A 22,475-nucleotide genomic window follows, 5' to 3' on the forward strand; every position below is an offset into this window, starting at 1 on the left:
ACATTTCCTCCCTGAGGAATCAAAATGAGGACCACTGAAGTCACTAGTGAAAAGCTAGTCAGTCAATATATCACACAGCTGAGGCCACCTTGCCTCAAGACAGACAAAAACCCATCAATGTAAAGTGACTGATAATTTCACATAGGAGTTTATTTTTTTTCTGGTTTGGGCACCAGGATCTCAAGTTATTACAAATGGTTTTTAATACTGAACATTGCAAACTGCTTTTCAAGGCACCCAACATCATGCAAATGTGATGAACAATGAAGTGCAAAGCTTCACATGTCAGGCTGCAACTGTGGTAGGTCAAACTCAAGTGGTTTTATGGCAATAAACAGCTCCTTACAATACTACAGTCTTATCTGGGCAACAGGAAACAGGAAAAAGCCCAAACAGCTGTTATTTAATGTGCTCAGGATATTGATATGTCAGTCTTCTCAGTGCAACTTGCCAGAAAGAGGGAGTTGAAACTGAACAAGCCAACCTGAAAGCAGTTTTTATCCTAGAATAACAATGAGAATAGCTGGAATTGCTGTTGATGAGTAACAATTAAGTGAATAAGCACGGCAGAAGTACCATACAGTTGAAACCCAGCTCTGGGCAGCATCTTCTGAGACTTCAAACATCTGCTGGCATTTCACTTGATTTTCTGCTAGGCAAGCCATGGAAAACACCTCTTCATGTCTAAGCTTAATGTTAGTTTTTAATCTAGCTTCACTCTCTCCACCTGAAAGGCTCAACTCCATGTGGCAGGGCCATACTGGTTTTCAAAAGCTGCAAACCCTTAGCAAGGTAATTTCCCACCTACACACTGAGTAGGGTGTATCCCTTCACCATTGGACATAATAAACCTTCTTGTCCAGGTAGAACTGTGCACAGCCTGACAAGAGCCTGTGGGCCCCATCTAAGGAGAACAGAGACTGCCACTTGATACTTGCAGGCAATGCTGGCTCCAAACTAGCTAGAGGTTTTCTGAACTGTCCCAGGTTAGGTGCTGTAGTTTTCACACAACACACTCTGGCATAGTGAACCAAGACAACTGCAGTGCTTACAGACATGTGCAGGCTGTGAATGCAACAGCTGCACACTCTTTTGGTTCCTGTTTCCATTTAAGTTGATTTGGGGGTTGGGATTTTGGAGACAGCATGGCCTACAGACACAGCTCAAGTCCGGTGCAGGATGGGCCAAGGTGTTTCACTTTCTCAAGCTCACATTTCCCATCTGCAAAAGTGTTTGTGCAGACTCCTAAAAAAAGTTTAAGCACAAACATAACTGAGTTGCAGCTCAGAGTGGTAGTCTCGTGATCTCAGCCACTGGAGCTCTCTAGTTTCATATGAGAGAGCAGGCAGGTCAGAAAGACTCTAAAAACATCCCACCAGAGTAAACTGAAGAGACCAAAATATCAGTGGTTAATCTACCTATTAAGGTGTACGCCTGCATGACAGCAAGAGTGAAACTGCTGCAGAAGAGCATGGCAGCATCTATTCTCCCCACCTCTGCTCCCACACACACCACTCATTATGAATAAGCAATCAAATCACGGGGCCCTGTATCTCCTGAGCAAGAGCCAATTGTAATCTGCGATCTAGGAAGAAGCATCTTCATATTGCAGTATCACTTTCCCAAGAGCAAATCTTCACCAGCAGACAAGACTGCTTTAACATTTCTTCCAGGAGGAAAACAAAGCCAATATAAAGCTTTTGAGGTATGAAACTGAAAAACTCTACGAGCTTACAGAGAGCAGGCTGGATCCACCACATAGAATTCAACACCCACGTTTGCAACGGTGAACACAGAGCTCACATTACTCCAGCCCATGAGGACAAACTAGAAGACGAGAGCTTGCAGATATAATTTTATCTTCCTCGGTTTTGTGATGAAGAGGTTCATAGCTCACCCACCATACCTAGCTTTGCTAAGCAACTACCAATGTCTAAAAAAACCCCACGTTTTTTAGAACAGATTCTGAGCACATAAGCAACCTCTAAGGAGAGTTCTCCTGCAACAAGCAACAACCTGCTTTTCCAGTTAATCGAACAACACACAGCAATTAATTCTGCAGCCGAGAAAGCAGCTATAATGGTCTCTGAGGAAAAACGTGGAGAGACGTGTGGAAGCAGTGATATCTTCGACTAGGCCTGACAACATACTTAAATATATACATAAATGATCCGCGACCTAATTAAGAGCAGAAGGAAAGCGCCTCGCGAATTAACGCACTATCTCCGCGCAAACCGACTGCGAGAGGCTCAGCCCCGTCCACAGACGGCTGGAGGCCCCGCGGAGACAGCCCGGGCCAGGACCCCCTCCCGCTCCTCACAGGCACGGCCGGGCCTGCCCGGGGCGGCCCGCCGCGGGCCGGTCAGAGCAGCAGCGCCCCGGCAGCAGCGGCGGCTCCCCCCGGACCTGGGCGTCGCGGAACTCCACCACCACATTCTCGCTGCTCCAGCGCGCCGCCATCTTGCGCCGCCCCAGCAACCCCCGACGCCGGCGGGGCAGGACGGGGGCCGGCGCCTGCGCGCGGCGCGGGGGCGGCTGGGAAATGTAGTCCTCCCGTCACAGAGCCCCTTTCGTCCCCCAGCCCGGGGAGCCGGGGGCAGCCACCCGAGGAGCCGGCGGGGCCTCGCGGGCTGGGCGGCTCGGGGAGGGGCCGCATCTGCCTGCGGGGACACGCCGCGGCGGCTGCGGGCGACCCCGGCCACGGGCCCGCTGGAGGCTCTGAGGGAGCGGGGTGTGTGGGGAGAGGGGCGAGGCCCGTGCTCCGCGGGGCAGCGCCCGCCCGAGCAGAGGCAGCTCCGCGAGCCGCAGGCCCCGACGACCGCCAGCCCAGGCGGCAGCAGCAGCGCAGGGGTTAAGGGCGGCGGGCCGGGTGGGGGGGGGGGGGGGCCGGGGGCGGGAGCATGCGTGCTGCCGGCCTCTATTGTCTCCGGCGCGGCGCCGAGCACCCAGGCGGCTGGCGGCGGCCGGCAGCGAGGCCGTGCCCAGCGCAGCGGAGCGGGGCGCGCCGCCCCCGCCGCCCCCCGCCGCCCCATGGGCCACAGCTGATCGTCGCCCGGCTGCCGGCCGCGCCCCGGGCAGGAGCGAGGCGGGCGGAGCGACCCGGCCGGCGTCCACCCCCACCCCCCCACCCCCCTCCCCCCCTCCGCGGCCCCGGAGCCCTCGGCGGCCCCCGCCGGGGGTGACGGCGGCGGCGGCGGACTCGGGGCGCCCTCGCCCCTGCGGGCTCCGGCGGGGGGAGGATGCCTGGGGCGGGGATGGGTTTTCGCCCGTAGCTCCCCGCGCCCCCCCGCTTCCTTCCGCCCCCTCTCGCCTCCCAGCGGCGGCGGGGGCGGCGCGGCCCCGTTCCCCGAGGGGGGCTGTCGCTCGGCTCCCTTCGGCCCGGCGGCGCCCATATGGGGGGCAAGCAGAGCACGGCGGCCCGTTCGCGGGGCCCTTTCCCGGGGGTGTCGACGGATGACAGCGCCGTGCCGCCACCGGGAGGGGGGAGGCCGCCCCCCTTCGGCCATTACCGGGCGGGCGGCGGCGGCGGCGCCATGGGGCTGCGCAGCCGCTCCGTCAGCTCGGTGGCCGGCATGGGCATGGACCCCGCGGCCGCCGGCGCCGTCCCCTTCGGGCTGTACGCGGCGGCGGCGCGGGCGGCGGGGGAGGCCGAGCGGGCCCCGGGCGGCGGCGGCGGCGGCGGCCCGGGCTCCGATTCCACGTACGCCCATGGCAACGGTTACCAGGAGACGGGAGGCGGTCACCATAGAGACGGGATGCTGTACCTGGGCGCCAGGGCCTCGCTGGCCGACGCGCTGCCCCTCCACATCGCACCGCGGTGGTTCAGCTCGCACAGCGGTGAGTGCCGGCTCCCCGGAGCCTTCCCCCGCCTTCCTCTGCCGCGGTGGGTGCTCGGGGGCGGCGGCGGGCACGGCTCGTCGGGCGGAGGGGGGTGAAGGGGGCCGGGAACGGCGGGCTGCCCCCTACTCGGCCTCCTGGGCAAGCCCCGCTGCGATAAGCCTGAAGGAAGCACCCGCATCCACTCGCTGGTGCGGATGGGTGGGCGAGGACTGGGGCTGGCATCTGTGTCAAGGTCAAGGGAGGAAGGGGCTGCGGTGGGAGCGGGCTTTCTAAAAGGGCAATATTTTGGCTATGAGGATGTGGCAGCTTCCCTCTTGACTCGGAGAGAAGCGGTCAGAGGGTGCTGCAGCTCCGAGCCCTTGGGTTTAGAGGCCAGACTAAGCTCTTTGTGCCTCTTCTGAAGGTGTTTGGGAGGTGCTGCTCAGGTATAGTGGTTCCCCGTGCCTTAAAAGCTGGAAAGGATGCAAAGGAAGCCTTTAAAAGCGAGGTGTGGGACTTTTTTGCTTTTCTTTCATCTGATAAAGGGCCAGGGAGAGGCCAAAGCGGGTTTTCTCATTCAAGCCAGCTGGCACCGTTGTGATGCTGAGGAGGAAGCAAAGGAAGAACTGCCTCCCTCTTTGACAGAGCTGGGGAGCCAGCTAGGCTGTCTTGCAGGAAACGTGTCAGGCTAAGGCAGGAGGGGGCAAGGCTTCCCCCCACCTTCATCCCTAATCCTGCTGCTGCACCCTTCTGCATGTCCTGGTGTCTGGAGAGAAGCTCTGCCTGCGAGTAGGGCTGTGTCACTGACCTAGTTTTGGCTGGGTACAGCGAACGAGGTGGGAGGTCCTCCCTTTCCTCTCCTGCAAGGGGAAGGCGTTTCAGGGATATCTCCTTGCATTTCCTGGAATAGTCTGGGATTTCTCTCCCACACGGCCCCCTTGCAAATGCTGTAAATGTTCTCTTTGCATGATGTGGTGTGGGAATTTCACAATACTCCTGGGGACAATCCCTCATTTTCAGGAAGGCTTGAACCTGAACTAGTGGACAAGAACAATCGGAGGCTCGTGGGGCCCGCTTTCCTATCTCCATCTGGGGATTTTTCTGCTGTATCCAGTCTCCAGGGCCTGCTCTTCTCAGTTAGACCAAAGATGTATGTCTTGTCTTGCACCCCCAGCAGCAGGATACCCCAGGCCCGGTTCCTACCGCTCCAGCCAAGCTGGGCACTTGCAGCGCTTGCTGGCAGACGGAGAGGGCTGGCTGGCATGTGCTGCTGGAGCTCACACCAACCACTTCTGCAAACTTTCTTGCTCCTTGACCTTGTGTAGACATTGCTGCTGCTCTGGTTTTCAAACACAGAAAGAAACCAGGGTGCAGCATCCTTCCAGGTGTTCCACAAGCCTCTGTGCATATGAGTCACCTGGGGCCTTCTGCTGCGCCTGGTCTTGGAGTAAGGAGGATTTTGTCTCAGAAAGACCCTGTAGCTAATCTGGTCGGCCAGAGGGTATCAGTTACATTAAATGAGAGCTCTCAAACAGTTCTCAAACCCCCAACTCTGAGAGTCCAAAACCCATCCATAAAATTAAACTAGCTGCAAAATGGAGTAAGCTTGTTTTATTTCAGCTAAGTTAAAGCTGATGCCCTTGGAAGATTGCAGTGGAAGCTGTGGGAAGCGCTGCAAGAGCTGGGTTTCTCTGGTGCCTCTTTTGGGGCCCTCCGAGAGCATTTGAACTGCACCGAAGCGTGTGCAGGCAGCAGCGAGAGCTGTTCAGTCTGTACCGAAGCCTCTCCTGGTGGTGGTTCTTCCTCGTTACTAATTAATAGCAAAAGCAACAGAGGATGCTTAAAAACCCTTCTGAAAACTTGTTGGAGCTCATTCAACTTTTGTGTTCTTCCTCTTAGTGTTAATGGAGGCTTTGGAGACTGAGGGGAAGGGGAAGTAAAGCCACCTGAAAGGCTGCTAAACTCGCTGCTGGTGTCCCCGTGCAGCTGGTTGAGGTGCAGCAGGGCAGTCGGAGCTGCTCCCTCTCTCCCCCTGCGTCCCCATCGACCTGCTCCTCTGGCGGCGCTGAGCCGTTCCATTAGCCACCGCAAAGTGCTGAAGCAGCAGTGCTCCGGTAAATGGAGAGCAGCTTTGACATTGCCGTGCCTGACTGTCCCTGCTCCTTTTGAAGGATGACTCGAGTGTGGGGATGAGGGGACCCACCAACGCACCCAGCCCACTCAGCAGGACACATGCCTGGGGGTCTCGGATCTGCCCAAGTCACTGTACTGCTGCGAGGAGAGGAGCCCCCCAAACGCTGTGGCTAGCAGGTCCAGAGAGTGGACCTTGCCCTGACAGCCTTTTCCTCCTCTCTCAGCACAGGCTGGAGACCCATACGGTGCTGATCTTGGCACGTGGGGAAGGTCGTGTTTGTGGCCTTGCTCTTCTAGAAGTACTTGAGTTTGGGGGAAGAGCTGGGAGTCTCAAAGTACAACCTGGGCTCTGCGGGGACCACAGTGGGACAGTGAGGAGCCCTGGCTTAAGCCTGGTGATAAGGGGTTGCTATTGTGGCAGTGTGTCTGTGATAATGGGAGCACACAAATAGGCTGGGCACCTCACTGCTTCCTTTATCTGCAATACAAACTCTGTGTGCTTCTGTGTGGCTCATCCAGCCTGTCAGCAGGGACCCCAGAGGAGTGAGCGGGGTGGGCTGAGCTCTCTTCATTCTGGCTCGTGTCACTCTTTCTCCTTTCTGCGGTCAAAGGCCTGCAGAAGAGCCAGGCATGCCCAGGGAGGGAGGGAGGGAGGCAGGAGGGCTGCGCTGGAGGCTGTGCAGAGGGAGATTGCAAAGTGATCCCCATGTGCTGCATCATCGCTGTAGGGTGCTGCGTGTCATGACAGCTGTGGAGAACAGCCCGCTGCCAAATCCCTCCGGGCTCTGTCATGGCTGCCAGGCTGTGTGGGGACAGCAGGAGCACTTGCCTACTGATGGCCTCTAGCCCTTCCAGGGCCAGGGGAAAAGAGCTACTACCCTTATGAATAGCAAAGCCTAAACACATCTTTTAAATGGGGTGGGTGAGTAGGCTCTGGTGGGGATTTTCCCAGGCCTGTCTGCCATCCACGTGAGCAATGTAACTGCTCTGGGTTTTCCCTGTCTGCCTAGGGTTTCCAAGATCTGCTTCCTGCCCTGGGTGGGTGGAGGATGACAAAATACCTTTTGCAGCTTTGGTGTTTTCTTATAGCACTTGACCTTGTCCCTGTATCTTCGTGACTGTTAGGACTCCTCAGCAAAGCCAGTGCTGGCAGGGAGAAGGGAATACAAGGAGATGTGAGGTTTTAGTGCTGCATGTCTCCAGCTTTGCTTGGTTCTCTTGGTATCAATCATTTTATTCATCTTCATCAGAGGATCTCAAGGAGTTTGCAGAGGCTGTAAGTAGCTTAAGGTTTATCTAGAAATCCCCCTCATCACCCAGAGCTCTTGAGTGTTTGAAGCTCTTAATAAATCCATATCTCCTTGTCTGCTGGCTAGTCCAAGGAAATGCCTAGCTCATCCTTCTGGGTGGTGCTATCAGGACTGTCGCAGCCTTTCCATGCACTGACAAAACGAGCTGTTTGTCCTGGATGGTGGCAGCCCCAAGGTCAGGGGGCTCAGCAGCACCTTGTCCAGTGCAGGAGGGTCCGGCCTGGGGGAGAGAGGTGTCTGGTGCAGACACGGCAGCCAAGGTGCTGGGCTGTGTTCTTCTCCAGGCAGGGTCAGAGAGTGAAAGAAGCTGGAAGAGCTCCTTGATACAGTTCTGGAACAAAAGATGTGAAATAGGGATCACTTGTTGGAGGATGAGCTGAAGGTGTGTGTGAACACCTGCATCGGGCAGGCTCGCACACCACCCAGCTGGGAGGAGACAGGTCTGTGGCGCGTCCTGCGCTCTGACAGCCTCAAGTCCAGAGCCTTTTATTGCCAGTGCCTTGTGCTCCTCACTCCTGAGCTCGCCCTGCTGTTGCACCAAAACCACAAGGCTTGATTTGAGCTGGCTACTCAGTGAGCTGCTAGAGGAAGTCCACTTTCAGACCTGGCTTTCCTGACACCAACTTTTCAACATGTAGACATCATACGTGATTCCTTACCCCCTCTACACGGGTTAGGCCAAGGGAAGGGCACCTCAGGATCTGCAGGAACTTGCCACCGTGAATCTATTTTTTGCCAGGGGAAATTTCCAGAAGACACCATCCTCAAACCATCTTTTTGTGGGTTTGGACTGGTGACTGCCTGGCAGCCTGGTCAGGCACCTACAGCACTGCCAGACCCATGGGTTGTTTGGGAAGTTGTGCAAGAATGGTCCTGACTATTTCCCAAGCTGGAGATATTCAGCTGTTGGACTCCTCAGGTCAGGAGGTATTGCTTTTCCACTTCTGCCTTTGGCCAGCTGGCTGCAGGGCAGCATACACCCGGGGCCAGGGCAGCAGCTACCTTGGAAGAGCAAAGCACCTAATACCACAAGATTGGAGACTTGAAGGCAGCTTTAAGGCACACCAAGCCCACAGCCTGGAAGTGAAGTGTGTGTCAACACTGGCCTTCACTGCACAGCTTTGCCACACCGATGCCCCCCGAAATCTCTCGGCTGCCTTGCCCAGGAGTGAGGCACTGGCTGCTGTGTGTGCTAACTAGCTTGACTGGGTTTGCTCCTCTCTAAAGCTGTGCATAAATCGGCCCAGGGGAGCTGGGTGCCCTGGCCCTCCTCCTCACATGTACGTTCCAGAGAAGGATGCTCTAGTGCTCCCTGGGCTGACCCACTTCCCAGCCAGGACTGTATGCACACTGGTTTGTTTTGCTGAGATGTTTGTTCCAATGACTGGAATAACCATAAAGCCTTCTCTTATTTATTCATGTGCTATTAGGGCTCCTCTCTTCTCTGTATCTCGTTGGAGGGAGGATCAATCGGGTGCAGGGATCTTTGGTGGAGGAGCAGTCCCAGGGCTGGCAGCCGGCCAGGGGAGCCGTGGAGAGTCATGGGAACGTGCTGCTAAATGCCCAAAATTAATTTCAAGAGAAACACGGGGAGGGAGAAAAACCCACTTGAGGGGGAAGGGGGAGCTTTTTTCCTCCAATGTAATCTCCCATGTGACAAATCAGACAGGCAGCAAAGAGCTCTCTGAATGTATTCCCTCTGCAGGAGCCGGTCCCGTGGAACCCCAGCTGGCTGGTGGGCGACCACAAGGCATGTCTCATTGCCTCTGCTGCTGGCATGCCAAAACCCCAGATGTGGCAAATACTTGGGTTTGAGTAAATGTGACCTGGCTTTCTCCTGCTCCCCTTGCAAATCGAAATCATAAGGGCTCACAAGTGATTTACACAAGCGGCTGAGTGATGCTGTAGAGCAGTGGGCCCTGCTGCAGGGTGTTTCACCTGCCTGCTGTGCCGTGGCTGTGCAGTGGGGTACTGCAAGCCTCTCTCTGGAGAGGCAGACCCTTATTTAAATTCCACATAGAGCATGAGTGGTTAAAGATGGACCTTGGTTGTCTCGCCTGCACAGTTTCCACTGGACTGGTTTTGTTGGGAGCTTGAGTCTCCCCCTTGGGGCCACTCCTGCTGTCCCTTGCGGGTGCTGCTTGACCAAAGGCTTGTGCTCGGCACTTTGTGGTGTGTGGCCATCAGGAGATGCAGCTGCAGGAAGTTCTGCTGGCCTGGGGCCTCTTCTGGTGCTGCTGCACAGCGTTTCCCGTGGGCAGAGCCTGGCTGCTGCCAGGTTTCCTGCCCTGCTGGGCTGCAGGCAGGGGAGTGCCTGTGGTGGGGGACAGGGGCTGTTTCTCTTATTGTATGGCTTGGCTTTCCAGCCTGTTGTAGGTTCCACACAGCCTGGGGTTGGAGGAGGGCAGCAGGGAGAACTGTGGAGGTGACAGGCAGGTCTCTGTGCTGCCCACCATGGTCCCTGTGCCTGCACACTGCCCAGCTTGTGCTACAAGTGGCCACCTGAGCTTGAGCAGATGCATTGCTTGGCACTGGCATCATCCTTCCCTAGGCCTCAGCCTCTGGGCAGCTGGAGGGATTTGGTGCAAGATGTATTTTGCCAGCAGAGATGATGCCTCACCTTTGGAATGGCTGCAGCACACCTCCAAGGTGGAGCTGAGTTCCCTCTCCTCTGTCCCCATGGAGCTGAGCTGTGCTGGCTGGCGTTGGCAGCAGCATTGTGCTGCTCAGGAAGGCACAGGCTGGGTTAGTTTGGGAAGTTCCTGGCTCTCATTGCTTGTGCAGCTGCAGGCTTCCCATCAGCAGTGTGGAAACCAGACCATGCACCTTGTGCAATGGTTTTGTAGCACTTTGTAGAGGAGCAGACAGAGAGGCAGTGGGAATATTTACTTGTTTGCTACTTTTAGCAACACCAGCAGACATTTCCCAGAGCTGCATGTTCCCAGTGAGCACCCTCAGCTCGCAGAGGCTGTGCCAGGTTGTGGCAAAGGCTCCTGAGAGACTGTCACCTACAAGGCACCAAAATGAGGCTGGGATGGGTCCTGGTAAGAGAAGCATAATGGCAAGAATTGAACTGAAAGCTGCTCTAAGCTATTTCCTGGCCCTTGCAGGCAGGACAGCATGACAACAGTGGGTATTTTTAGAGGCCAGCTGCCTGCAATGCAAGGGAAGGAAAGCAGCAGTCAGGCAGGAGAACTGAGTGATGCTTCCTCTGTCCCACATCCCTGCCCAGCATTTTATTTTCTCCAAGGACACGGAATGGAGGAGTTTCCCCAGCCTCGGTGCCTCTTTGCCTGTTGCTGCCTCGAAAGGTGGTTGGCTTCCTTCTCCCCTTGGCATTTGCCATGGCTGTGTGTTTCTCTGATCATGGCTCAGCAGCCTGAGGGTGGTGTCAGGGGCTCCACTCTTCACATCCCAGATGATTGCATCGCAGCTTGGTGCAGTGGGTGTCCTGGGGATTGAGCTTTTGTTGCCAGTGAAGGGAAAACCAGCAGTTTCTCCTGCAGCCAGGGTAATTGCAGTAATTCATTTGGGAGCTCAGCCTACAAGGCGTTGGAGCTGCAGGGGAATTAGATCTGCCTTTTGGCCCATCCATCCAAGGCCTGTACATCTGTAGCTGGGAAAAACTGGTGGGGGGGAGGGAGGAAAGCAAAGTTGGTTCCAGGCAGATGGCTTAAATTACCATCTGCAGGGGGGTTCAGTCAGTATGGGTTGAGGTTGGTTTGGGGGGCAGCTGTCTGTTGAGCTGGTGCTGAGCAGAACAGGCTGAGGCTGAGTCCTCTACCTGAGCTGCCTTGGCATTTCAGGTTATCCCCCTAGATCCCACTGCTTTGAAGCTATTGTCTGTCTGCTTATTTATTCCAACATTGATTTCAATAGCCCTTGTGCTCCCCGTAGACAGGTACAAAGCAGACAGCACGCTGCAGCAGCAGGTCTTGGTGAGTGCTTTGCAGGAGGATTCTGCTTCCCAAGGCCTTGCCCAGCTCTTGAAGTGGCACTACCCTGTGCTCCTCTGGGAGTCGCCTTGATGGTTTTCCTTCCTCCTGGGGGAGAGAGAGGTTGAAATCCCACAGCTGGGGTTACTGTCCTCTGCAGCCCCACTGTCTCCTTCCTGCTCCCAGCGGCTGCTGGCTGTGAGGTTTCTGGGCCCTTCCTGGGAGTGGCACGTGTTGAAGTGAAGGGGAGGCAAGAGCAGACAAGGTGGGACAGACAGGTAGGGTTGTTCCTGCGTGTGGCATGGTGTGCAGCCCCTCCTGCCTCCACTAGCAGGAGCCAGCCTAGGTAGACCCTGCTGCTGGCCAACAAGTTCCTTCCTCCAAGGCATGCTTTGTGCTTCAGAGGTTTGGCTCCCAGAGCTGCAGAGAGGCAGCTCTGTGTGCCAGCCCCCTCCACGCTGCAGAGGCAGCTGGGAGGCACACAGGGCAGGGCTGCTCCGGAGCCAGAGCTAGTCAGTGTGTGGTGTGACAGCCCCATCCCTGGCACAGGGCACCTCCCAAATCCCCAGCCTCTGGCCAGAGCCAGGGAGCTCGTGCTGCCTGGCTGCACACCTTAGTGCTGCCGAGCATCTCTCCCTTCCCACACCATGTACAGCAGAGAGGTGTGATCATCCTGCAGGTCTGCACCCCACTTTTTCCCTTTATGCTGTCCTGGTAGCCTGGGGCATGCACTGGGCATCCCTCAGCATCTGCAGACTCTCCTGGGGAGCAGGAGATGCTCTCTGCTGTGCATTTCTTCCAACTGTGCAAGGAGCTGGGGGCAGGTGAGGTTAGGAAGAGCTTGCTCTGCAGTGTGTTCCTCCCTAGGGCTTTTTTCATTCTGTTCTTCATTGTCTTTCCTGGAGAAACAAGGAGTGTTAAGTGGCTATAACCCTTCCCTCCACACTGCCGTGCACTGCCTGTGGGGATTAGCTGCCTGTGCCATTCCTGCTTTGTTTTCTGCCCACCACAAGGAAACTGCCCTTCCTCTACCCTGAGAAGCAGCTCTCTGTGCTTTTCATGCACCTTGGGGGCCAAGAGTCTTGTGCTGATGAAAACCAGTTGCCCCAGTATATCCAGCCACCACAACCCTCCACCACCATGAAATGCAGGGGAGGAGGAGTCCCAGGAGCAGAGGGATTGCTCCCAGCAGGAGGGGCTGCGTGGCTGAGAGCACCCGGCTCTGCTCCCTCTGCCAGCAGCACAGAGCCAAGGCACGTCATCACCTGTCCCTGGAGTGTCCCTTCATCCTCCCCAGGAGATCAGCTGAAGCTGAGGCATGACAGAACCTCAGCAGCATCAACACATGAGGGTTTTGCTTTGGAAAACCCCTTGAGTCAGGAGGGAAGCAGCCAAGGAGCTGCTGCCTCACCCCACGGGGTCGGATGCCGTGTTTGGGAGTGGCTCGGGTCAGGCTTTGGTGCTGGAGCTGTCCCCAGAGCGGGAGTTCCAGCGGCAGCGGCTGGAGCCTGGCAGGGACTCCGTGGGTGCCTCCCCAGCGATGGCTTAGTCAGAAGTGACTCACCCCACGGATCCCCGCGTGACGTTTCCTCCCTGCTCCCTCCCAGCCCCTGCCGAGCCCAAATGGCCAACTCCCTCCCTTCCTCCCCCCAGTTCCGACTCACCGCGTCCCACTGTGCCACCAGCTCCCTCACACACCTTCTCCTCAGCTCCTGGGACACTCCTTGCCCTGTTGGCTCCGTGCATCTTGCAGATGATTGCTGCCCACAGAAGGGCTCACAGCTGGGCTTCCTCAAACCAGAAATATTGAGGAGGCAAACCTGCTGGAAATTCCCAGTGTGCCTGCAGGGTCTCTGGACAGTGAGTTTGAAACCTGGGTCATCCCTTGAGAGTCAGCGCAGGGGCATCCCTGCAGCTCTTCTGTGCAATGAGATGGCCTCAGGCCAGTTTTGTGACTAGCAGGAGTCCTGAATGAGCTTGTGACTCGGAAAATTCAGGCTCTGTAGCCCAACAACAGGAGTCTCAGGTGTTAAGGCTGTCGCCCAGGACCCCTCTGCTTAACTCACTGTTCTCCAGGATGCTAAAATTAGCTCTTCTTTATGAAGCCTGTTCCCAGCAGCTAGGGGAGTTTTCCTGCAGTAAGCTAGGAGTATCTGGAAGGCAGGATGACCCCAGGAGGTTCCCCTTCACATCCCAGTCTGGAGCAAGCACTCCTGTAGCATAGCCTGGACTGTAGGATGGAGTTGCTCTCTACGTGTAGTGCACATACTTTGGTTCTAAACTTGCAGCCATGAAAGAGACGGTACAGGGGGATGCTTGGGGTGCAGAGGCTGTTTGCACATCTACCCTGAGGATATGTGTATAAGGAGCATGGCTCTGGATGTCCCGTGACCATATAACCAAGCCTCTATGCCCTCCCGTTTCTCAGTATTGGTGGCCCATGCTTTAGGTCTCTTGTAGGGCTTTGGTGTGTCCATCTGAGGCTTGATGGCTTTGGGTGCTTTGCAGTAAATGCCCTTGTGGGGCTCCCTCTCCCATATCTCCTGCCCCATCCCAACTCTACGGCTTCCTTCCAACCCAGTATTGCAATCTGTTCTGGTTCTTCCCATCCTCCCCCACCACCTCCATAAGAAACCAGCTGGCCAAAGGAAAAAATGTCTCTGCTTCCTGTTTTGCAGCAAGCCAGCCCTGGGCTGCTGCAACGGGATGCCACCCAGCCCCTCTGCCCCACGTCCCGCATTCCTCTGGCCCTGCTGACTTCCCCACGTCACATCCATCCACTTCACAACTTGACTTGGGCGGAAACTGGCAGAACCATCTCCAAAATGCATTACCATGAGCATTAGGGAAGTGCCAGCTTCGTTCCCTGCCACCCTTGGCTGGTGTGTGGCCAACGTGAGAGCAAACACCTGCAGCGTGGGGGCTTTGCCAGGAGCCACTGCGAACCAGGGACGGCTTTTCTTACATGTTCCATGGGACTGGGGTGCTGCTTCATGTTTCAAGAATTTCTTTTCTCACAGCACAGCCAGCCAAACCGACTTGATCAGCAAGGAAACGGTGGGATGGGATTGGGATTGGGATTTGGGATGGGGCAGAACTGTCCCTTTGCTGGGGCAGCAGCTTGCACTGTGGGTTTCTCTCCAAGCGCTGCCATCCAGCGATGTCCCAGCCCAGCCATGTCCCTGCTGCCTGGCTCCTTGTCTGGAGCAGACCCGCTGCTGTCCCCCAGCCCTGCCTCTCTTCTGTCCCCAGAAAGGTGGGATATCTTGTTTCTACCTTGGACTCATCCTTTGTGCTCTCCTCACCTCTCCACAGCCTTGAATTGGGAGGAGGGACACTTGAATGGCCCTTTTCTGGAGCTGGCAAATGAGGATGCTCAAGTGCTTTGCTCCTTCCTGCCTACGTGTCCCTGCTTGTGTCAGCCCTGGTGCTGCACAGTGGCTGAGCACCATTGCAGCCTTCCCCCAGCACCTCTGTCCTGCCTGGGCTGCAGCAGCAGGCTCCTGCATCGCCCGTGCAGCAAGTGCTGCTCCCTTCTGCCAGGGAAAGGGGAGTTGGGCCTGATCCTGTCCTGAGTGCTCTGACCTCCAGGCACTTGGTGCGAGCGCTTTGCTGGTCCTTGGTGCAGCTGCCTCCTGGCCCCGGTGTGAGGTGCTGCCACTGGCTGTGTCACTCGCTGGCTGGAACAGTGTCACTCACATGTGGGTGGTGCTCTGGGAGCAGGGTCCCTGTGGTCCTCAGCTGTGGTTCCCGCAGTGCCCAAGGGCAGGAGCTGTGCTCTGCACACCCCGTGTGCTGTCTTTGCTGTGCAGTCCCAGGCTGGTGCTTCCAAGCAGCAATGCTGCTGTAAGCCAGGAGAGAATTTGTTTTCTGGAAGCAGCTGGATCTGCAGGTTTCCTTCCCTTGGCTGGTGGGGAGGATCCTCCATGATCCCTTCCTTCCTGGGGCTGTGCTGGGGAGAGGTAAAGGAACGGGAGGGAGTCCTTTTGCCTCACCCAACCCCAGGTGCTTCTGCTTCAGACTGGGCCCGTAGACACGGTCTTTTAGTCTTCCCCTCTTCTTTCAATATTAAAATGGGGTTTTTAAAGATGATCCATCCCTTCCAGCTCCAGCCTGGTGCTGGTTTGGCTGGTGATGTTGGGGAAACTGTGGGAGGAGGTGTGATGCTCAGGGTTTGCTTAGTGAGAAGGCACCAGGACTCTGCTTCAGCTGTGTGCTTGGACCAAATATTCCCTGCATTCCCTGCATTTGCCTTCCCCCACGGTCGGGAATGGGGTTGCAGCTCCCATGGATGCCATCTCACTTGTACCTCAGGGGAGCAGCCACTTCCACTCGCAGGATGTGGGGTGGATGACCCAGCTGTGGTGCTCAGCAGCTGCCCTGAGCCACACAGGTTGCCGTGGACATCACTTGTGGGCACAGGGGATGGGAATTTCCCATCCCAGCTTCAGAAGCAGTTCCTAACGGGCCTGGCCACAGCTGTGTTTTGAGGTTGTGGTTACAGATGGGATGGAAAAATGTCTTGACCCTCCTCCTACCACCAGCAAGGCTGCTCTGGCAGCTTGCGTGGTGGTGGTTTTGGCACCACAATGGTTAACAACAGGGCTTTTTCGTCTTGCAGAGGACTGGTGGAGGTTTTCAGAGGTTCCCAGCTCTGCTTTGCCAGGCTCTCTAAAATTAACCATGTAACCTTCCTAAAAATACTCAGAGGGCAGTAGTCCCCAGAAAGCACCAGCGCTGCTTGCTCCCGGTTTCTAGACCAAGCCATTGGAGAGATGAGATCACCTGCCAGCCCATGCCTCGCAGCCCTGGAAAGCCCTTGGCTTTCTCAAAGTCTCCTGCAGGATATGAGAAGTCCAGGCCTGGAGCTGAACCTGCCTTTCCAGGCAAGCCCACATGGCCAGCACCCTCCCCTTCCTCGCTCCTGGTGAGAGCTGGAACCTGCCCGCACATCACTGCCTGCTTCAGGTTTTATGTGCCACAGGCAGGAGCATCGCCAGCTGCCCTGGGCACCGAGGGAGGGAGGGTCCATGGCCTGTACCCAGAGCATCCCTCGAGCCTCCCCGTGGGCCTGGGAGACCCGGGCAAGGAGGAATAGCTGGGCCTTGCTCTCTCTCCTCATTTTTTTGGCATGTGGGAGGAGGATGGAAAGGGCTCGAGGAGGGAGGGAGCTGAATTTTCCATGAGCAGCTGTCAAAATGTAATCTCCTGCGTCTCTGGGGCTGGCAGCTTAGGCAGGATAAATTAACGGGGATTTCAGGATGGTGGAAAATACCATGGCCTGGAGGGGCCGCCTGGCCGCGGGGAGCCGCTCCTTCATCCCTGCGCCCGCCTCAACCCCAGAGGGATCCTCCCAGGGGCTGGGTCCGGCACCTGCTGCTGTCAGGAGCCAGCTGTCCCCTGGCCTCGCTGCGTTTCCATCCACCAAAGGTCAGTGGAGGAGGAGTGAGGGAGCCCAGGCCCCTTCCCTGCCTGCCTGTGCTGGTGGGCTCCTGCTGCCGGCCCAGGGAACACCACAGTTGCTCTCGCAAGGCCGTGTGTGTGCTGCCCGCAGTGTGGCCGGGCAGCCCCCAGCCCCAGGGGCCTTTCCATGCCGCCTCCTCGCTCCCACGCAGACCCACAAACTTCTGCCAGTGCCTTTTCATCGTCTTGTTGGGATTTTCCCCTCTCCACCTCGCGACGCGCAGAGCCAGGGAGCTGTGTGTGCTCCTGCGCCCAGGGCACGGCATCGGCGGCTGTGCCTGGAGCACACCGAGCACGTGCCAGGGCTGGAGCCCTGGCCCCTCGTCTACACGTTGTCCCCACGTCCTTGCCACGGGGCCGGCAGCGCCGGGAGTCCCCGTCCCCCAGCACGGGTGTTTGTGTTGGCTATTTATAAACGTGCTAAAGCTACGGAGCAAAGCAGCCTGGAGATACAGCAACAGCCGCTGCCAGAGCTGCAAAGGGCCCTGCTCCTGCCCTGCTCCTGCAGCTGTGCCAACGGTCATGCCCTGCAGCCACGATCCAGACACTTGCCCAAGGTCCCCTCCCTGTGCCCTGCTTGTGAATCTCACAGGATCCCTTCAGGCACTGCAGATCTGGGGCAACTGTTTAAAATAACACACTGGCAAGGAAAAAGGGGAGACTAGAGAAAAACGAGGTCTTTCTACACATAGGGGACGGTACCTCACCTCTGTCAGAGCTTCGCCCTGACACTGAAGTCACAGCTGAAATGGCTTTTCCTTTGCAGTGGCCCTGTGCCAGAGGCTCACTGCTGGAACACGGTGCCAGGGCCCCCCTGACACTGGCAGCCCCTGGGCACTGAGGCAGGCCCGCTGCAGCCAGGGACAGGGTCAGGGTCTGGGTCAGGCAGGCTGCCGGGCAAGCTGGGGCATGGAAGGTGTCTCACAAGGGGGGGCCAGTTGGGTCTTGCAGAAGGCAGGCGATCTGAGCCCACTCTATAAATACATCAGGCGGGTAAACACTTGGGAGGAGAAATAAAACCTTGACTATTTCAGCTAATGGGCACTGCTGCCACAAGGTATTAATCGGTCAGTCAGGCTGGAGGGGAGGAGGCAGACTGGTGCTGCTGCCTGCAGGGCTCCAGCTCTGACACTGCCCTTCCAGCCAGGCTTTGGTGCAGAGGAGGCCAGACTCACAGCAGAGACCTGGGCACACTGTGGGCCAGCCTAACACCCCACTGAGGGGCACCTGGGCTCCAGGACTCTTTGTTGCAGCAGGTCCCTTTAGAGCATATCCCCACCATCTGTGATGCTCATCCTTGCTGTGCCCTCCTGGGTAACACCCACCCTCCGGAGGGCAGGACTCACCCTCCCTACCCTGGGCTTTCCTCCGAGGAGCAGGGAGGTAACCTGTATTTACCACTGCTGCTAATGAGAAGGTGCTCAGGTGTCAAGTGGTTCCCCTGGCTGTTGGCACAGCCAAGGTCTGAGCTGCCTTCTGTTAAAGCCACCTGCACTTTGTCCCCTCCAAGAAGCAGAGAAATACCCTCATCACATCCATGTGACAGGCAAGCAGGAGCCTGATTCATCCTTAGATAATTTATGTTCTTTTTCTCCTCTTTCCTGAGCAACCTTTGCATATATGAGAAGAAAGCTCTTAAGCAGCACTGCAGTCAAACCTGATCTGCTTTTAGAAGACAGATCCTTAAATTACTCTCTCCCTCTCTGCAGGCAGGGAGCTGCTAGATATTCTGGTGAAACCCATCATGGCATATGTGTGCTGGGCTGCAGTGACAGCCCAGCAACAGCAGTGGGGGGCCAGGGAGTCCTGGGCCAGGGACCTGCAGGGCTGGATGGGCTTTTGCTCCTTGGGAGTCTGGGGCTTCGAAACCTGTGTTTGAGGCAGCTTCGCTCGCTGGCGCTGGGGGCGATGCCAAGGTGGCCTGTGGGGCTCGAGCAGGGAGTGGTACCAGGGTGATATCCTGGCACCAGCCCAGCCTGTCCTTGTGCCCAAGCAAGGACACAGAGCAGAGCTGGATGGCACAACCAGCTTCACCTGTGGCCTGGGTCCACAGGAAGAGCTGGGTGACAAGGCAGGGCCAAGGGCAAGCTGGGACATCAGCCTGTGGGATGGATGCCTCTGCTCCCGGGCCTGCTGGCTGATGGTGGAGGGATGAGCACCCACCTGACTCCTGCAAAAAGCTCCACAGCTCCAGCCTGTCCATCCTCTGCTGCAGCCCTACAGCAAATCCTCCCCCTCGCAGCTTTCCTGGCTCAGCGTGCGGGACTGAGCCACAGCCACGGGGCCGGCACAGTGCTGGAGCGGGGACGTGCCCCTGCGCTTGCCAGCTGCCAGTGCTGTGTACCCTGGGCTGCTCCTCGCCCTTTAAGGCCCAGCAGCAGCTGATGGCCACGTGTTCGCTGCCTTGGCACCTCCTGCGTGCCCTCTGCACGGCAGGCAGAGGGACGAGCGGCGCGCTGGCTCTGGCGGCCGTCCCCGGCGGGTGGCTGTCCCCACGCCGGCGCTGCGGGCACAGGATGAGCGGGCGCTGCGTGGGGTGGCTGCCACCATGCAGGCGGCAGGTACGGCGCTGCCGCCACGGCCTGGGACGCTCCTCACGGTGCAGGGTGGGCTCTTCTCGCCTCCTAAGGGCTCATCTCTCTGCTCTCCCTCCAGGTTTCAAGTGCCCCATTTGCTCCAAATCCGTGGCTTCTGATGAGATGGAAATGCACTTTATCATGTGTCTGAGCAAACCTCGCCTCTCCTACAACGGTAAGGACTGGGGGCCAGGCTGTGCCACACTGGCTCCAGGCAGGCTGGTGGGACAGGGGCAGGCGGGCAGGCTGGCAGGATGGCTGCCACAGGCAGCTCACCGAGGGTGCCAAGAGGGCTGCACTCCAGCAGCCAACACAGCTCCCCCCACCCTGCGTCCCTCTGCTGCCCCAGCACAGCTCAGCCCTGCTGCTTTTGCCTTGGGACTCCTGGTAATGCAGCCCCCTCCCTGTATTGCTCACCACAGCGTGCCATGTTGCAGGGAACCATGCTAGGAGTCCTACCTGGCTGGAGCAGGGGATGTGTGTCCTCCTGGGCTGTCCCTCTGAAGGGTCACTGCCTCGTTCCCCTCCTTGCTGGCAGCGAGGCTTTACTGGGCCAAGCACAGGCTCTGGGAGCTCCTGCATTTCCCATCCTCTCCCTTGACTGCTGATACGGGAGTGATGCTCGCTCCCTACTCAGTGGTGTTTTTAAAAGCCGGGGTAGGGCCTGTGTTTGCCACAGCTGCCCCAGCCCCACCTGGGCTCTTCAGCCTGGAGAAGACTAAGGGAGGGGCTCGTTAACACAAGTACCTAGAGGCTGGATGTGAAGATGGGGCGACACTTTATGCTGTTGTCTCCAGTGACAGGACAAGGGGTAATGGACATCAGCTGGAACACAAACAGGTCCACCCAAACACAAGGAGAAACGCCTTTGGTGCTGAGGTGAGGGAGCCCTGGCCCAGGCTGCCCAGGGAGGGTGTGGAGGCTCCTTCTCAGGAGGTTTCCAAACCCACCTGGACACATTCCTGTGCCCCCTGATCAAGGGGAACCCACTTTAGCAGGGGATTAGGCTGGATCAGCTCTGCAGGGCCCTTCCAACCCCCAGCATGCTGGGATTCCGTGATCTTGCCCCCACGCTGGGCCCCCACCTGGGCCCCTGCTGCTGTGGGGTTGCCCCATCCCAGCTGCCTCCGTGGAGGTGGCAGTGGAAGTGAGCGCTGGGTGGGCTGCGTCTCACCGCTGCCCTCACCTCCCCTCGCAGATGACGTGCTGACCAAGGATGCTGGCGAGTGCGTGATCTGCCTGGAGGAGCTGCTGCAGGGGGACACGATAGCCAGGCTGCCCTGCCTCTGCATCTACCACAAAAGGTACTGCACGGTGAGGGGGGGACGGGCGGCGGGGGCACGGCGGGCCCGTGCTGACACCCTCTGCTCTCGGCAGCTGTATAGACTCATGGTTTGAAGTGAACAGATCTTGCCCGGAGCATCCTTCTGATTGACCCTCCGGGCGTGCTTGCTGAATTCTCTAAGGTGAGCCCGTGTCCCACCCTTCCAGCGTCATTTTCCCATGCTGGTTGGCCTCCTGGGCCAGGAGGAGAGCACAGGGTGGGACGGGGTGGCTGTGGCTCCTGCTCCTCACTCTCTCTGCATCACCTCTCTCTGCCTTTGCAGGGCACCTTGCTATACCTGCTGTACCTCCTGTCCCCATCCCCCCTGCCCTGCCTGGAGTTTTGGGCTGACTTTAAATTCCTCGAGAAGACAAAAATAAAACCCAGAAACTTGAATCCGCTTGGGACAACGGCGATTTTTTTTAATTATTGTTCTTATTTGTACTTGTTTTGTTGGTTTTTGGGGCTTGTTTTGTTTCGTTGCTGTTTTGGGGTTTGGTTTTGTTGTTGTTTTTTTTTCTTTTTAATTTAAAAGATTTTTGAAAGAAAAACAAAAATGAAAAAGAAACATCCAGGAGAAGACAGTGTGAGAAAAGTGGAGCGACCTGCTCTCCCTTCCACAGCCGCTGGTCACCAGGAGAGCTCTGCCCACCAGGGACACCCTCTGCCGACACCGTGCCATGATGTTTGGCTTTAGTCCCGGCACGGAAGGGGAAAGCCGCCGGGGCACAGCCGGCCAAACGGAGCGTATTCGCGGCGTTTCTCACCGGCACCCCCCCAACCTCCCACCTGGACTTGCTCGGGGGCTCTGCTCGGTTTTTTTTGCACTGACTAAACGAGAATTTCTCCTCTCTCTCTTTCTCTCTCCCTTTTGGAGATGTCCGGCCCAGCCCCGGCAGCGTGAGGCGGGGACTGTGCCCCACGCCGGGAGCGAGGCCCCTGCTCCCCCCTGCCGAGCGCAGGCTCCTTCTTTCAAGTGTTTACAACGCGAGAAAAAACAACAAAAAAAGACACAAAAAAAAAAGAGGAAAAAAAAAGAAAACTGACAAAAAAACTAAAAAAAAACCCAACAAAAACCCAACCAACCGACAAACCACAACTGAAGCTTTGTGTTGACTGGCGTGTTCTTCGGTTTGAGCTTCCCTGCCCCGGTGATGTTTACAGACTGGTCACTCTTTAACTCAGCTATAACCACTCAGAGACTGGAGAGCCGCAGCAGCATCCCCGCCGCCCCCTCCCCACGCCCCCCTCTTGCCAAAACCGCCCCGACCCCCCCCACCCTTCCTTTTTCTTTCCATCACCTTTGAGTTGAACCCTTTCCAGGAGGGGACGGGGGAAGCACCCATGGTGCCCCCCTCACACCCCCGGCCACGGGAGTGGCTTTGCTGGAGGTGCCAAGAGGGGCTTGTTTTGTGGCAGTGCCCCCCAGCCCAGCCCGGCGCTCCCGGCACGTTTCCCTGCGTGGGACCTGCCCTGCCAGCGGCCGTGCCCTGCGGGAACCTTTCTGTATTTATACCGTAAAACCAACGGGGGAAAAACCAACGAAGAGTTCAGAGCTTGGGGGGAGCTTCCTTCATTAGTCAAGGTGTTTTGATATGGTATTAAAACAATGTTCAATAAAATATTCACTGTTATTTTATTTCATTGGTTTCCTTGGTGGAGCGGATGATGCCTGTGGGGTGCTGCTGGAGCCCCTCACTGCACCCACTGCCCCACATCTGCCTTGGTGTGGGAATGGCCACGGCAGTTTGGCACCTGGTGGAGCCCTGCCAGGCTGGCACTGTTGGCACCATGGCCCTGGGAGGTGGCTGAAGCGGGCCACATCCTGCAGGGACTGCCTGTGCACTGCCTGTGAAAGGGCAGCAGCCGTGGTGTTCTATCCCCACAAAAGACATGACAGCACACGGAGGCTGCG

At 57.3% G+C, this 22,475-nt stretch overlaps 2 protein-coding genes across 5 annotated transcripts in view; one reads left to right on the top strand and one right to left on the bottom strand.

The window, feature by feature from the left end:
* The window catches only part of WDR59 (WD repeat domain 59), a 48,461-nt gene extending 45,973 nt beyond the window's left edge, over positions 1-2,488 (bottom strand). For both annotated transcript variants that reach the window (XM_062007711.1, XM_062007712.1), the window contains exon 1: positions 2,407-2,488. In XM_062007711.1, coding sequence (XP_061863695.1) covers positions 2,407-2,460 — 54 coding nt within the window. In that variant the 5' untranslated portion in view covers positions 2,461-2,488. The remainder of the gene's footprint in view (positions 1-2,406) is intronic.
* A 521-nt stretch (positions 2,489-3,009) lies between these two features.
* On the top strand, positions 3,010-22,199 carry ZNRF1 (zinc and ring finger 1). 3 transcript variants are annotated; one of them, XM_062007404.1, is made up of 5 exons: positions 3,010-3,837; positions 19,316-19,411; positions 20,435-20,540; positions 20,614-20,702; positions 21,096-22,199. In XM_062007404.1, exons 1-4 carry the CDS (start codon positions 3,393-3,395, stop codon positions 20,669-20,671), a joined length of 705 nt encoding a protein of 234 aa, XP_061863388.1. In that variant the 5' UTR covers positions 3,010-3,392; the 3' UTR covers positions 20,672-20,702; positions 21,096-22,199. The 3 variants fall into 3 exon arrangements, with proteins under 3 accessions (XP_061863388.1, XP_061863387.1, XP_061863389.1); XM_062007403.1 differs by lacking the exon at positions 21,096-22,199 and adding an exon at positions 20,844-20,956; XM_062007405.1 differs by lacking the exon at positions 20,614-20,702.
* The last annotated feature ends 276 nt before the right edge of the window (positions 22,200-22,475 follow it).

This window comes from Colius striatus, chromosome 14 (genome assembly GCF_028858725.1).
Source record: "Colius striatus isolate bColStr4 chromosome 14, bColStr4.1.hap1, whole genome shotgun sequence".
Taxonomy (NCBI): domain Eukaryota; kingdom Metazoa; phylum Chordata; class Aves; order Coliiformes; family Coliidae; genus Colius; species Colius striatus.

What these genes read in the sequence shown, in the direction of transcription:
- ZNRF1 (XM_062007404.1), top strand. Translation starts at nt 3,393, where the DNA reads ATGGGGGGCAAGCAGAGCACGGCGGCCCGTTCGCGGGGCCCTTTCCCG. An exon ending in ACCTCGCCTCTCCTACAACG is followed by an intron (nt 19,412 to 20,434) that starts GTAAGGACTGGG and finishes CTCCCCTCGCAG; the next exon opens with ATGACGTGCTGACCAAGGAT. An exon ending in CTCTGCATCTACCACAAAAG is followed by an intron (nt 20,541 to 20,613) that starts GTACTGCACGGT and finishes TGCTCTCGGCAG; the next exon opens with CTGTATAGACTCATGGTTTG.